Source organism: Plectropomus leopardus, chromosome 12 (genome assembly GCF_008729295.1).
Source record: "Plectropomus leopardus isolate mb chromosome 12, YSFRI_Pleo_2.0, whole genome shotgun sequence".
NCBI lineage: Eukaryota > Metazoa > Chordata > Actinopteri > Perciformes > Serranidae > Plectropomus > Plectropomus leopardus.
In genome coordinates, this window is record NC_056474.1 from 24,515,719 (window position 1) to 24,533,258 (window position 17,540).

General features: G+C 40.2%; 1 protein-coding gene across 14 annotated transcripts in view; it reads right to left on the reverse strand.

Annotated features, from left to right (window-relative positions):
• Positions 1-17,540, reverse strand: part of LOC121951641 (partitioning defective 3 homolog) — a 314,689-nt gene that overhangs the window by 248,094 nt on the left and 49,055 nt on the right. For all 14 annotated transcript variants that reach the window (XM_042498052.1, XM_042498051.1, XM_042498056.1 and 11 more), the window contains exon 2: positions 13,047-13,148. In XM_042498052.1, the coding sequence (XP_042353986.1) occupies positions 13,047-13,148 (102 nt within the window). The remainder of the gene's footprint in view (positions 1-13,046; positions 13,149-17,540) is intronic.

Consider the following 17,540-nt stretch of genomic DNA (forward strand, 5'->3'; position numbering starts at 1 on the left):
GTATCGAGTTTCACAGCTTCTCTGTGTGTCTGCGTGTGCACACAGAAAATCAATATCAACTACAGACACAACAAATGGGCCAAATATAGAGAGGTGAGATCGATGCGTGTAAACACTTCAGATACAACAGGCTTAACACTGTAAGTGAGCATGAGGAGGTAGCTTTGAAAAGGACAATGATGTTCTGCTGTAAAGGACCGGCTGCTTCTCCAGAACGTCACTTAAACACCCTGTGCATGCTGGGAGAGCCCACTGCTCATCTTTCAGGGGAGAAACTGTTTGGTATTTTTCAGCAAATGTTTGCTGCCAATGATGTGATTTTCTTCATCTGTTACTACTTAAATATGAATGTTTTTTCAATTTATACAATGATGCACAAAATCTCAATTCACTGCTCATTATAGAGTAAAGCATGGAGTAAGGATGAAAAGCGTTTCCTTACAACATTTCTCGCACCTATCAAAATGTGTGCGTACCACAGTGTCAGAAATGATCAAGTGAGTACTTTTGCCTCAAATTGATGCAGAATTTCTGCATAAACTCCTGCTAAGCAAAAAAATATCTTTTTTAATCCATTCACTGATCTTATCATCTTATATTATGTAAGAAGAAAGCCTCAAAGCAAGTCTTTCAGAAAATACTGCCATGTTATGCAGTTATCAAGGCCAGACTTTAAACGACACTTCACTTGATGGAGCTCACAAGGATCAAATCACTCCATTCCACAGGGTAACACACACACACACACACACACATACACACACACACACACACACACGCACACGCACACGCACACACACGCGCGCACACGCACACACACACACACACAAATATGTGACTGGTAGCCTGCCTGTCTCTTGATATTCTGCGACACGACTGACAAGAGACTGAAGGAGTCGTTTTAGGAAACTCCTCTGGGTTTATTTAACCTCACGGCCCCTCCTGTCTGTCTGCTCGTCTCCGACACTGCGAGACGTGGCTATATGCAGCTCAGACCAGGATATCGCCTGGATCAAGAGCAAACGCGCAAACAACAAAACTCATAGGATGAATGCTTCGAAGAAGTCTTTTCTGCCCAGCAACAATACGCATACGAGTCGTTTTACTTTTTTAAGTAGATAAAAGAAAAAAAACCATTTAGACAAAAAAGCTAAAACTTTTAAAGAAGGCGGGAAGAAAAGATGTTGATATGAAAACTAGATATTTACATTGTTTTTAAAATCTGGGAAAGTGTAAAAAGTGTAGCTGCAAATAAAAAATGTCAAATATGATCAGCTGTAGCAATGGTGCACACACGAAGCTAAAAATTCAGTATATCCATCACACACCCGGGTGCCACACTGACCAGGGTCAGACTTGTCAGTGATGGAATAGTGGCGGTCACAGCTGTGCGACACACCCTGACAACACGCACGCACGCACGCGCGCACACACACACACACACACACACACCAGACACAACAAATGGGCCAAATATAGAGAGGTGAGATCGATGCGTGTAAACACTTCAGATACAACAGGCTTAACACTGTAAGTGAGCATGAGGAGGTAGCTCTGAAAAGGACAATGATGTTCTGCTGTAAAGGACCGGCTGCTTCTCCGGAATGTGACTTAAACACCCTGTGCATGCTGGGAGAGCCCACTGCTCATCTTTCAGGGGAGAAACTGTTTGGTATTTTTCAGCAAATGTTTGCTGCCAATGATGTGATTTTCTTCATCTGTTACTACTTAAATATGAATGTTTTTTCAATTTATACAATGATGCACAAAATCTCAATTCACTGCTCATTATAGAGTAAAGCATGGAGTAAGGATGAAAAGCGTTTCCTTACAACATTTCTCGCACCTATCAAAATGTGTGCGTACCACAGTGTCAGAAATGATCAAGTGAGTACTTTTGCCTCAAATTGATGCAGAATTTCTGCATAAACTCCTGCTAAGCAAAAAAATATCTTTTTTAATCCATTCACTGATCTTATCATCTTATATTATGTAAGAAGAAAGCCTCAAAGCAAGTCTTTCAGAAAATACTGCCATGTTATGCAGTTATCAAGGCCAGACTTTAAACGACACTTCACTTGATGGAGCTCACAAGGATCAAATCACTCCATTCCACAGGGTAACACACACACACACACACACACACACACACACACACACACACACACACACACACACACACACCGCACACACACACACACACACACACACACAAATATGTGACTGGTAGCCTGCCTGTCTGTTGATATTCTGCGACACGACTGACAAGAGACTGAAGGAGTCGTTTTAGGAAACTCCTCTGGGTTTATTTAACCTCACGGCCCCTCCTGTCTGTCTGCTCGTCTCCGACACTGCGAGACGTGGCTATATGCAGCTCAGACCAGGATATCGCCTGGATCAAGAGCAAACGCGCAAACAACAAAACTCATAGGATGAATGCTTCGAAGAAGTCTTTTCTGCCCAGCAACAACACGCATACGAGTCGTTTTACTTTTTTAAGTAGATAAAAGAAAAAAAACCATTTAGACAAAAAAGCTAAAACTTTTAAAGAAGGCGGGAAGAAAAGATGTTGATATGAAAACTAGATATTCACATTGTTTTTAAAATCTGGGAAAGTGTAAAAAGTGTAGCTGCAAATAAAAAATGTCAAATATGATCAGCTGTAGCAATGGTGCACACACGAAGCTAAAAATTCAGTATATCCATCACACACCCGGGTGCCACACTGACCAGGGTCAGACTTGTCAGTGATGGAATAGTGGCGGTCACAGCTGTGCGACACACCCTGACAACACGCACGCACGCACGCGCGCACACACACACACACACACACACACACAACACACACACACACACACACACACACACACACACACACACACACACACACACACACACACACACACACACACACACACACACACACACACACAGAGAGGAATGTGGCGATGGCACAGCCCAGGTGCCATCAGTGAGGGTCGTGACATCGCTGCAGGAGGTTGTATCGGGACGAGCCTGTCACCGGACACCTGGGGTATGTCAGGGTTCATGTGTGTGTGTGTCAGAGGGAAGGGAGTGTGTGACTGAAGATGACAAATATGTGTGCACCTCTGTGGGTATGTGTTCATGAAAGGTATTCTGACAGGTATCTTTGTGCGTGCTCTTGCAAACATAGTGAGTGTGTGTGTGTGTGTGTGTGTGTGTGTGTGTGTGTGTGTGTGTGTGTGTGTGTGTGTGTGTGTGTAATTGAGCTGAAAAGTGTGTGCATATTTGCAAGACGGTAGCTAGTACTAAGCTTTGCCCCGGTACCCTTGGACTAACACAAGTTAAAGGTCGGCCTTTTGAAGGGATAATAAATACAGTGTTTACTACAAGAACTCAAATACACATATACTGTATCAGCATACTCTATGTTTACAAACCAGTTTAATGTGTTAGATGAAGCACTCAGATCTTATGAAATATCAGTACAACAATATGAAACACACAAGTAAAGGCCTTTACACACCAGGGGGCGTAAGGAATTAATGGCACTAAAATACAAAATACTTAAAATGCCGGCAGCAATGTGGATTAGCATCAGTTGCTGCACATGTTCAATTAATGTTTTGATGCAAATAGATTCCCCGCTAGCAATGCAAATTTGCAAAAACTCCCAAGATCCTCTTGACCCAGAGCAGTGTCTGGCTGTCTGTGGTTGTTGTATAGCCAAAACAGCTTTAAGCTAATTCATTCCTTTAAGCGATATACTCTAAGTCAATTTGAGTTCTCTTTAGTAAACATTTACATTGTGTATATGTCTATTGTGAAAAGTAAGATCAAGGATGAAAGGATTAATAAAGGAGTGATAAAGTAAGCCGTCTTTGTTAGAGCCTCCCCTATGCTGTCTTGTAATCCTCATGGTGCAATTGGATTGGCTGACGTCTCTTTCCTGATGCAAAAGCTCAGAAATACTGAACTAGTTCTGGAAAAAAAAGCTGTGTAAAAGCACTTGTGGCAAAAACAACAGTTTGAAAAACAATACTGACGTCCAAATTGCACAGAAAAAAAACATCCTCAGTTTGTAAAGGCCTTAAGTCATGAAACCTGTTAAACATAAAGATTAAATTAAATGAGCACTTGAGCTTCCTGGAAAACAGTGTGTCTTCAGTGATGACCTCAGGCTGTATTCATATGTGAAATCAAAAAGTCCCTCCAATGGAGTTACCACAAATCTCTCAGTTTGACCTGACTGCTGTCTCCTATCTGTCACATCAAACTGCCTCATCATCACTACCAGCTCATTAGTTTAAACCACACACTGAATATAAAGACAAAAAACATCTTTGGGAAAAATTTTGTTTGAAACATACCCCATCCTATAATTCAAAGGACCTTATGACCTTTACTGCAGCAAGCCATCAGGGGGGCAGTTGAGTTATTTTGGCTTCACTTTTTGAATGGAATGTTTTCCATTTTTATTTACAATCTTTTGTTTACACCCAAAAAAGACCCCTCACTGTCTAATGCTCAACATCCTGTTTCAAAATAAAATACAACTTTTTTTAAATTGATTATACTAATTATTGAACCAAAAAAAAGCTCTCTTTAAAAAAAAATCTTAAAAAAAAGGAAAATAAATACCACTCATACATGCTGGCTCACTTAAATAGTTTCTTGGACACTTAATTCAACTGTGCCAAAACAAATAAACAGACTGCCTGCATTTAAATCATGATTAATTTGTTTGTTTGTAGTAAATTTCACCCCTGACTGTAAGTAAACTAACACAGCATAAAGCTGAATGTACCACACAGCCTGATTTAGACGTGTTGTTTAAGCGCTGACCAGAATTATGTTTAAGGTGTCCATTAACATGATTTTAATGGACACCAGCCAGCCAATCAGGAACAAGTATGTTCCATGGTCTCAACATGATGACCATCAACTGTACTAATGCAGATTCAGCTGCCAGAGAGTGGATTCCTACCAGTGACCGAGGTTAATGAAGGTCATAGTGCTCAGTCTCATAGTGCTCACTTCATATGAGAGGTGGAAAAAAGTGGAAGGAAGGATGATGAACGGATGGAAAGATGGCATCTGGAAAAACATTTGGTAAGTCCGAGGGCAAGCCACCACTTTTCCTGGCAGGGGAGATACATACTGTATTTACACGAAAACACACACACACACACACACACACACACACACACACACACACACACACACACACACTTTTATACTTGACTTTTACAGACACACACACACACACACACTCACTCAAAAAGCACTAAAAATTAAGTGCGTATTCCAAGATGAATGCTACATGCGGCCTGTGTGTTTCATTCCAGTGTAAGCTAATAAAAGTGTCCTTGTGTGATGGGCCAGCCATTCCTTCCAGTCTTTAAAAAGCTCCTGTGGAATGGCAGAGATGAGTCACAGCTGCCAGGAGACCACCGGACATGTTTAGTGGGAGTCAATCACTCTCGCATACATGTTAAACTCCTTCATCTTGCCCTCTTTTCTCAGGCCAAGTCTACTCTAATGTGGATCTTATGTTTTAGACTTTCATCTCCATAGACGCAGCGTTTCCAGACCCTAAAAACCTAACAGACAACAGAGATCTCTTATTAATGTGTGGACAGATGCAAAATCATCAACTCCACAAACATGCTTGGGACTATCTGTAAAGTGAAAATGTTTAGAAGTCACTTTTGACGCCGTTTCAACACCTTAGTTTTGGTACAGCAAATTGGGGCATTTGATGTAACTACAGGGTAGCAGAAGACTTCTGATCTATTTGTTGGCAAATCATTCATTTCATGACAGTCAAAGCCACTTTTCAAGTGTAACAGTTGTGTCAAGGCTACATTATAAGATCTGCTTTATATAGAGAGTTGATCCGATACCAAAGCCAATCTCAGAAGTGACGTCAGTACTGCCTAAAATGCTGGCATGGGTATTGGTGAGTACGCAAGTCTATGCACCGATGTGATACCACATTATTTGTTAGTAAACTTTATAGTGAACACCCAGGTAAATTTACAGCTTTCATTCTTCTTCCCAACTCAAAAATCATAACAGGATTACCCACACATTCATTTACTTATGAGCTAGACAGTTCATTAAGAGTACTATTGTAATATACCATTTGGTTATCAATAGCATCAGACTCTCGGGGCACAGAGCATAGTCTGGGCACAGAGGGAGCAGTAGAACGCCTGGCACAGAAAAGTGGAACTCAACAGTTCATTTTGCTGGGTTTAAACGTTTGGTTTCACTCCCTTTAAAAACAGCTGCTGCTCCCATTCATCAATCTGATCTGCTCTGATCAGATTGCCACCTAGCCTAATCATTTTTTTGAGGAAAACCACAGTTAGCTGTTAGCAAAATGTGTAATGTATAACCTGAGCAATGCAAATCAACAATGATAGAAATAATTTCATATCCATTTACGATTATTGGTATACAACTGTCAAAGATAATAGTATGGATTGGTATCGGTACTGGCTGATGCAGGTCAGGTACCTGAATCGGTATTGGTAAGGAAAAAAATGCATTTGAACATCTCAATTAAATTTTTTTATAATATGAGAACACACTGGATTGAGATTTTCGAGATGAATCCCCATGCCAAAGCAGCATTTCAAAAACACACACAAGCTGAGACTGAAAAAATATCAACAGGACATCGGTCAAGCCACTGTCAGCAATTGTGTTTTTCTGTTCCTACGCTGATTTTGCTGGACACAAAAGAAAAGCCTGGCTTAATTTAATTTACGCCAACCAGTTGTGCTTAACATCAATAGGTATCTCCCTGAGGTCAGAGGTCAGGAATTAAACAGGCATGGACAGACATGTATCCATAACATACATAGAACCTCGCAGATGCTGGATTCGTTTTCAAACAATTGTGCTCGTGGCCGGCACACTTCTGCAGATAGCCTCACAGCTGTGCTCTCTGAGGATACAAACTGTACACACACACACACACACACACACACACACACACACACAAGTACACACATACACACACATAGCAGGGATGTGGGCCAGCAGAGGCTATGAACTGTGGCTCAGAGCCCCACTTTCCACTGTGTGCTCTTCTGGCTCTACTAGTCTGCAAACACTTAGTCTTGACAGAGGGATTTAAAAAGGAGTCAGTTTGCACAAAGGGCCTGCGATATACAGCCTTCAGTGGGCCTTCAGACCCCATTAGGTTGCCGTGTAGTTTCTGCCAAGTGTACAGCACCATTGATGTTAGTTGGACCTTATCAGTGGACGTGCAGCTTTCAGTTGAAGAGAGAAACAATAATTTCGCAAAACATAACTTTACAGTGCTCATTGCTACTTTTAGACTTAGTACAAGATACTGAGGCAACAAAGTTGGTACAAGCACTCATTACTCAGGACTCATTACACAAGGACAGGATCAGCATAGTGTGTCAGGACTGAAGTTGCCGAGATCAAACTTTTAATACTTTTATTTTTAGCAAAACAAACAGTGCACCAGAGAAACCACACGCCCTGTTGCATGCCTTTTTACCGGCTGCTGGCTACATGGCAGATAACGTAACCCACTGCGATCCAACTCATTACCACAGATTCTGCCTCAGAGTGCATTTCTACAATATCTTCTCAACGTGCCAAGGTTATCAGCTGAGGATGACATTTTAATCGAGAGACACAAAGCAAAGCAAGAAAATATTGATATACGGCCAGCATCACACTGCTTCAAACCTCTGTGATGTGTATGAGGATGGCACTCTGTGGGCTGGAGGAAATTTAACCACTAAAGCTCAAGTTTGAGCAAGAATGTTGTGTCTTTTTTGTTCTTTGATTAGATTTTGTCTGACGTAACTGGATCAAAACATTGAAATAATATCTCTACACACCTGAATGTGTGACCAGTGTGCCAAGAGGAAGCGTAACTTGAATAAAAGTGAAGAACTCCTGCAAGTCGTCTCGCTTAGTGCTCATTTTTGATCCAGTAACCTAAATGTCTGTTTTTCCATTGACTGGCTTCATGCACAAATTGACCCAATTCTCGTGGTCCTCTGATTGGTTGAAGAAAGCCCATAAGACTGAAACACCTTATTAATTTAATATGAAACTAGATGAGACGATGTGTGGGACATCTTCACTGATCTAACTCATGACCGTCCCCTCAGTACTTTAATTGGATGTTTGAGCCTCACTGTGCAAAATAATGTACGTGCAGACTTTGATTCTAGAGGGCGGTTTTCACGGTCATCTGGGTTTCAGATGAGCACACATGAGAAGGATTTTGTGAAATTTTTTGAGTGTGATTTGGCATCTTGAAACAGTGCACACACACTATTCTAATGGACTTTCCTGTGAAGTAGGACATCTTGTATCCAGAAGAGAAACTTTTGAAATGAAAAATATTTGAATATCAAGGGAGAGGAAGTAGATGACATTTTAAGACACACATTGTTATTCAAATAGTGTTTTTATGTCTTAAAGTATGTCTGGGTGGGGTTAGTTACAAAAAAATGCCAAACATTCTTCCACATTTCTTGATGGTTGGCAACCAAAAGAATCATTGAAGGAAGTCACCTCGAGCTCTAGGATGCCACGGAATTTTTTTATTTTAACGAATTGATTGGCTGACAAAAACAAAAAAACAAAGGAATGCTGTTTCAATAATTGAAATGTTGTTAGTTATAGCCCGTCCTCTGGCTGCCAGTGGAAACCAAGTGTCAACCTCCAAAGCTGAACATTGAAGCCAACACAGAAATGCAAAACTGCAGTTCCTCTAATGGCCACTTGAGGGCTCTAGAAGTGAGTCAATCCCCACAGACCACCATATTAAAATGCCCAACATAAAGCATAAGAAAGGGTGCGGCTGCTTTGAGTGACAAGCTGTCATCACCACAGTCTATGAGTCAGATCCACTACTTGCTCCTCCAACGCTCCACCATGGATGTAAAAAGAAAAGTAAGGGCAACATTAGAGGCAGGGCCCTGTTTATTCTTATGAAAGCCAGAAAACTTCCCAAATGTAAAATAACTTGGTTCTTTAATGTCATTGGGCCCAAAGAGAAAGCACTAGAAATGTCTAACTTCTGGCAACCAAGCAGCTGACTTCCATTACTTGCAGTTTAACCCTCACCTAACCTGGATGGGGATAAAATTATTTAATCGCGCCTGTTGCCTAAACTTACAAAATGTTATCAGGCCCAATCCTGATGATGGAACGAGTCATTTCTCAAGGTTTGTGACATTAAAAAAAATGAATCTGCTGATTTACATATTTTCTTTCCCAATGTAAGTCTATGGGACAGTCTTTTTGAGCCCAATGGCATCATGTGACGGACCCGTAATTTTGCTGTTACACGGTTAGGCCACTGTCAAATTGTCTTCTAAGTCCAGGGCACTTCCTGTGCGGCTGAGCTCCAGCCTGTACCAAATATGGTCACTTTTGGCTCCAAAAATCCAAGATGTCGATGGCCAAAATGCCAAACCTTGACGCTTCAAAGCGTGAGTCCACATATCACTGGTTGGCATCACGAAAGCTAAGTCCGTTATTATTATACAGTCTATGACGTAAACCTATTCTCAACGATCTTTCACGTTCTGCTGCTCAGAAATACATGTTTTCTAATACTTTTCATTTAGTGTGTTTTTTTCTTTAATCATCAACATTGAAGCTGTGCAGAAAATCACAACACACATTGATCCCCAATGGATTTGGTGTCAAAGCAGCCGGAGCGGTGCAGATTCGTGTCAGTGAAGCTGTGGGCTTGTCATGTATGAAACACACATTCCCTGCAGTGGAAAATGCCTGTAGGGACGAAGGAGAGAGAGGTACAGACAGAGAGAGGGATGTGAAGAGATAGCATGATGACAGCTCAACAAGAAGGCACACACCTACCCACACTCATTTACACACCAGCAGACACACACTTACACCCGGGGCCTGTAAACATGAGGTTGACATAGTTGCAAGAGAGAGTGCTGGCCACCAACGGCGTCAAAATTTCTTTTAAGATCAACATCCTTCAAGGCATGGAAGGTAGAGGTCAAATATTTCTTACACACTACATAATCTTACTTGACGTCAAATTTTGCTTTAGTTACATGATTCCCATCAGGGCCTTGAAAGTTGGTCCATAACTTGGTTGGATAACTAAATAAATTTTTTAAGAAAATAAATATTTTTTCCTCACCTCTGAGAATATGTTGCTTGATTTCTGAGCAGCTGCAGAAATCTTCTTTTAATGGACCAACTACAGAGAATAATTGTCTGATGAATACATTTGCTATCCTCGAGGGATACACTTTCAAATTAACTGCATAGTACTTGTACTGTATAATTACTGATAAAAAAAGAATGTGGTTGCAATGGCATGTGAGTGCTACTGTTTCACAAAGAACCAGTCCTATAGGGACGTGTCTCCTTCTGTAATTGTTGTTTTCAGTTTTGATTTACATAAGGTAATGAGCACAATAAAAGTTAATATTCCTGTCAGTCTTTAGCAGCCAACATTAGGGCTGCATCAAAGGAGCATTATTGATAAATCTACTGATTTGTTTTTTGACTAGTTGTTTGGTATACAAATTAAAGTAAAAGACTAACATTTTTAATTTCTTGCAATTTCAGGAACATTTCTTGCCAAGCTGCTCTCTGCCTTTTTTTTTATTTTAGAAAGAAATTGCACTATGTGCTCAGGGTTCAAATGTTTACATACTTGTGAAACGCATATGAAAGCGGCACAAAGAAATATCATGTCGCTCCAAGTTTCACAGGGATTAACATTTTTAGTCTTTCTAGGGAATCTACTTAAATATGTGACCAGAGTAAATAATGTGACCCCGTGAACTCCTGGCTGTCAGTCAGGATGAGCCTCTCTCTCAAACCGCACCACAGGCGATGGATGAACCCGGCCGTAAGGAAGCATGATTGTCAGACGTTTGACACTGCCAAGTTCAAAGCCTGAAGTCAACTAGGGCAAGTAACTTCTGACTAACTGCACACACAATCTAATCCTTTACTTCTAGTTAAGGCTGGGCGATATAATGATATTATATGGATACCGTGATATGAGACTAAATATAATAAGTGTTGTCTTTTCCTTGTTTTAAAGGCAAATTTTGCGATGGATTTGAGCTATCTAAATATTTTGTGTTTTATGTTTGTCACTATATCCACATTACTGATGATGGTTTTTAAAAAATTGATTGTGTAATTATTTTGTGTAAGCATCAAAAGTGAACTCTACAGTACCATCGCAATATCGATATTGAAGTATTTAGTCAAAAGTATCATGATATTCGATTTTCTCCAAATCGCCCAGCCTAAATTCTAGTTAACATATTGTTTTTCTTAGCCTGTAGTACACAATCTACAGAAACATATCACTCCAGCAGTAGGTGCAAAAGGTGGACATGAAATATAAGGTTGCAGGCATAACTGACCTTATAGTAAAATATTGTTTGTAAAGGCTGTTTGCCAATTTCAGAGAGAGCAGTGTGTAAAAATGTCAATTAAAGCTGCATTGGTATATTTCATTTTACATTAAACTCTTTTTCTTAGTAATGTCAGAGTCAGTGTTTAGCATTTCCCAAGCAAAGCATGTTGACCTAGACCTACTTATTTTCTGATGAGATTAACAGAAAAGATATGCAAGGCTTATGTAAACATATAGAGGCATTCACTGATCAAAGAGATGGTAAATAGTGCTATTAATGAAAGCTGAGACACTGATAAGGGCTGCTCTGGTACGCAAAAAAATCTTTTATCTGATCAGGAAGCACCTCTGCTGCCTTGAATAGAAACACAAAACCAGTTTTAATACAACCCCAAGGTTTTTAAACCATAAATCTGACAAATGATTTTCCAAAACAAGTGTATGATCAACAGCCTTTGCAGACAGCATCACGGTGCTAAATCCAACTCGTATTGCCTTTGTAATCAGCAATACAACAACACAATGAACATAATAGTATGTATGTTCATAAACTGACTAACTGAGCCACTGGTGTCCGGCAGGCTGTGAGCTGAGCACCGACAAAATCACTGTAACAAACTGCTGTAAAAGTATGGCCAAATTCTAACAGTAATGTACAGTGCCTGTTTTCAAAATACACTCAAACACCTACAATCTTGATATGTCTGGAGCCAATATTACATTGTACTCCCCACATTTTCAAGTAGAATAATTCTAATTATTAATTATTAATAAAAAAAGTTAAAATTTGCTACAGAGGAAATCCAATTTCAGTACAGGTAGGAGGAGCAGAGCGGCATACACTGTGTTTGTTTTCAAGAAAGTTCACGTTTTTTGGGGTGACGAGAGAAAACATGGCAAATTCTCTAAATAAAAATAAAACTGCACCAATATGGCAACATTTTTTATTTGAATTTGATGAAAGAGGTGTCCGAACTGGCTGCAGGTAACAGGGTGCATCGTAAGAGCTCAACTTGTGTACGTTCATGTTTATAAGCTACTGTTGCTCACTTTGAAAGCACCACAATGGGAGGAAGAGAGGCTGATTCATGAAGTTAAATCAAGCAATTGTCTTTACCATGACTCCTTTTTTAACCACAAAAAACAATATAAGTGTCAGCTGACTTGAGTGAGATCTCCAGGGTGCGCTAATTACAAGATAGGCTACTTTGTGACACAATGGCATTGTGTTCCACTTGGGATCCACTGCTGAGTCAAAACTATAAAATTTGGTATGCTGGTCTGGTCTGAATCGGTTAGAAAAATTTTACACCAGCCCAGTACTAACCCAGTCCTACACTGAACATTGCAAGCTGTACCTTCTTTGTCACATTGCACCGTATATATTTGCTTTTGCAAAAACACAAAACACTCCCTTGACCTACCACTCAGAAGTGCTAGCAAACAACAATTTGCAAATGTGCCGCTGAAGAAGGAAATACACCTTGATCACACGTTGCTGCCATCAACATCAACGAGAAGCCCTGCTCAAGCCCTGAGTCAACAGAGCATGGAGGAAAAAACACTAAAGTCTGTGTCTTGCTTCATCAGTGCTTTCACTTCGTTCATATCTAATAATCCAAGCATCACTCACCCTGTCTTTGTCGTCAGCCACATCGCACAGTACGTCATCTAGGTCGAGGATGCCGCCATCACCGTGCTCCAGTCGGTGGACCTGCAGCCAATAACTGGCATCCTGGAAAAAAACAGGAGAAAGAGACACATTTCAAACACTTTGCAGCCAAAACTGAGGTGAAAACAGAATACACTGTTATTTGGAGCCCTAATTAAATGGAAGCGCATCAAGGAGCACAGGACCTATATGACAATGACATTTGAATTTAAAGATAATCTATGAAAATAAAACCAATATTTTTAGATAAATGTGAAGTATGAAATGTGATGTAAATGCAGAGTTTGTAAAAACAGACTAATAGTCACGCACAGAACTGATTACAGGGTTGAAGAATAATTTGACAAGCAGTGCTGACAAGAAGAGAGTGAGGTATGAATAAAAGCTTAAATCCTATACAAGTCTGTCTGGGCAAACTTCAAACAGGCACTCAAGCATGACATTCATTTTGTCATTGTTGGCTCTTAAAGAGGGATGCTCACGAATCACTAGGGCCGGGGGGGAATCCCAGCCATGGCTAGCTACTGTATAATTGAGTCCAATTTCTTGTCAAATGATTTGACAGGAACAACACATGCAAAGGTCACAGCAGATTAGCAGAAGAGGAGCGATAAATCAAAAAAGTGTAGAGGGGGTGGAAATCAAAGCAGAACAAATGAAGAAAAACTGAAAAAGTCTAGGACAGAGGTGAGTGATACCTATAACTATTCATGCAAAATTCCGCTTAAAGTGTTTTACACACAGTGTTATGACAAACATTAAAAAATGAGGCAATAAAAGGTATAATATTCCTTTCATCACACTGAGCAGTCATAAACTGGGATTTCAAATGCTAGATAATTGTGGAAATTCACCTCGATGTCTTGACATGCAAAAACACACGTAGAAAAACATCAGATCTGACTGTACACTTTACTGCAGACAGAATGTGCAAAGTGATCATTAATGCAAGTGCACGACTGTAAAAATGTGTAAGTACAGAGATTGTGTAGGCATCATTTGACAAAGTTATGAGTCAAGGCGTGACTGCTTGGGGTTCAACCCGCGCACAGCAGCCCTGAGGGTGAGAGCCTGATTACCCACTTGTACAGTTTCCAGCCCACTGCAACACATAAAGCTCACTGCAAAGGGCACCAGACTCATTACAGTGGGATAATAACACATAAGTCGCAAAAGAAAGCCACCCCTCCCTCTCTCTCAGATCAAACGGTAAACCAAGACAGCACTAATAAAATATAAACCAAGTGTCTGTTACTGTGTTGCCCATTTCTCACCTAAAATGTTTTCAGAAACATATTCTAGTGCACCGTTTAGCTGTACTTTAAGATCATTCGTTAACAGCCCGCTGCCATAGTGTTTCAAACCATGGAAGAAAAGTAGTAGCCCAATTTCCAAATAAAAAAAAGCACTGTTCAAGCTGATAGCATGACTCGTGATCTCAACTACGAGCAACACAAAAAGTCCCTCTTGACAAAACATGGGGACAACCTCAACCTATACAGAAAGATCCAACACTGAAATGACAAGTGGAGCAACGGAGACATGAAAGTGATAGGGTGTGAGTACAAAAGAGCAAAGAAAAAGTTGCATTTGTATTTTCTGTGTTGCTTCCTGTCAGCTACGTGCACAGACTGTCAGACTGCTGTGACAGATGTCATGGTCTGTGACAGCCTGTGTCACTCAGTATACACAGAGACGCTGTGGATTCCTGCTGATGGAGCTCAGTGTGAAAATCTGAATTTAGTCACAAATAGAAACACACAGATCTCTTACCCCAAAGAAATGCCCCATCTTGGTAAAAACTTAAGGTTTGCAGTTTTGCAAAGTTTTTTTTGTTTGTTTGTTCGTCAATGTTGTTCTGACCACAGAGGCTGATTCCTGTGTAATTTTCTATATTCATCATGTGACTGCGATGGGGGGGGCAAAAAGTCAATGGGAGTCAAGCAGGATAGGAAGTGACTGTAAGTGTGAGCACACATTGTTCATGTTAAGCATGTGAAGTAAAAGTGATAGCTTGTAAGGATATTATTATCACAACCATTGTGCCGTTATCTGTTAGCGCGTTAACAGTTATTCCCATTATGCGTTACCACTGACCCACTGATGTCACACTTACCCCATGTTTGGAGTTAGTTCAGTCAGTGTTTCCAACACATTCATTTATTTGTGGTGGTTTGCCACGATTGAAACATCTACCACCACAAAAAAACACTATAATTGTGGAGCCATCTATCAACATATCAATGAACCATCCTGCAAGTCACAAAAAAAGAAAAAAAGAGAGCTCTGCCTGAATTGCTTCAAATACCAGCAAAAACCTCAAAATTTGGAGAGGGGACACATGCATTTAAAAGGAAAAGTGAGAAAGTTTGCAAATGTCAGCTCATGTATATCATAAAAGTAGTACACACACACTCTTAACAAACGTGGACAAAGCATGCATATCTTCAGTTACTGTTCTTTTTAATTAGGCCTATACACTGATTCTTTATAATGTGCAGAAGAATATAGAAATAGACAAAAAAAACAACATTTATATTGTGACTTAAAGCTTTAGGTTAAAAAAAACAGCTGGCCTGAGAGCTCCTGAAAATCAGGGCTAAGCTGTAAAGTTCTTATCTGACACAGAAATGCAGGAAATAGCCAACGCTCAGTAGATCTGCATCAGTCAACAAAGCAATGCAAACAAATGACTGTAGGTCAGTGTGTGTGCGTGTGTGTGTGTGTGTGTGTGTGTGTGTGTGTGTGTGTGTGTGTGTGTCTGTGTGTGTGTGTGTGTGTGTGTGTGTGTGTGCGTGCGTCTGAGAGCTTGTTTTTAAGTTGTCTGTCTTCTTTTTTGCTTCCAAGTAGCTACTTGAAAGAAAAAGACTAGCATGTCTGTATAAGGTCTGTTAGGTGTTATTGATGCTATTAAGCTGAAACACATTTCAGTTGTTTTTTCTTTTCTTTTGGAGGAATTGAGACATCTCCTTAAAAACATTAAAAGTTAAAACAAGTCGTTTTTTTCACACAAACACACTGACAAAATCACATGACTCAGGATCTGACATTTAACACCAAATACTGAAATATCCATTTTAGAATGAGAATAAACAGACTAAATGTTGTTTTTTTATGCACTTGATTGAAAAATAACAATCTGCCCAAACCGAGTGGATAGAATATTTTCACACATGTGCAACAACAATGCAATCACTGACAAGCACGTAGGGCAGCTAATGCTTTTTGTATCAAATACTCTGAATTAATCCATTATTGATCATTGTATAAAATGTCTCAATGCAAATTTTCAAGTCCCCAGAGCCAAAATGGAAGTTGATTTCCGACAGTGCACGAAGAATAAAGTTTTGAGTCCTACAGTGAAGATTCAGGCTGAAGCCTCATAATGGGCTATCTCGACAATGTTTTGTAATCACTGTCCCCCACATCATCCTCTCTGACACCACACAAGAATCAGCTCTGATCAATCCGAACACGAACTGATAGACAGATCATCTTGCCACTAAAACTCAAAAAAAGTGCTGCTGGAGGGGAGAAAAAAATAGACTCCCACTTGTGCTGCATCACAGACCCACAAAAACCTCAGAAGTCAGAGAGGGGACACAAATCACAAAGGGACATCCAACTCCCATCCTTTCAATGTTTTAAATAAAAAATATTTTTTTTAAAAAGTACCCAAACATTGAGTGGATATAATGATAACTATTAGAGTTTCGATACAACTAGAATACATCGGACAAGGAATGCATCCATGCGCCCCGAAATATCTGAATGGAGCCTTACACACCATGCACACAAACAACAATAAGACACAAGGATATCAGACTGGAGACCTCAGGCTGTCCTAAGTTTAGATTTGAGTGATGTTGTCATAGTGTTGATATATGTGTCTGTGTGGGCTTATTCTGTGTGGCGGTTGGCGATATCGATTTCATATAGTGCGTTTCTGCTGGGACTGGGCAGGGCAGGCCACATCAAAGACTATGTTAAATGCTGTGTGTGTGTGTGTGTGTGTGTGTGTGTGTGTGTGTGTGTGTGTGTGTGTGTGTGTGTGTTATTGTGTCAATCTGTGGAGCCAAGTTCATCTAGTAAAAATAGCTCACAGCAAATGTCACAGTGCCAAACTTATGACAGGAGACCGGGTCACATAGTAAACAAGATTAAAGCATGCCAGAAACATAAACACACATACAAAGAGCCATAAGGTGTGTAGTATAACCACTTAAAAGGATGATATACAGCCCATCATTTGACTCAATTACCTTTATGTCTAATCTGATATTAAAAAAACTGGATGATATTCACTTCTTGAGATAATGTCCATTTTTTACCCTCGCCTGTTCCCTCTGGCTTTAACTGAGATTCCCGTGACACTAATCTGGCAGGCTTTTATCTAAAGATCGGCGTAGAAACGAAGGACTGATATAAAGTGAGATCAAAGGCTGCATCGCCTGC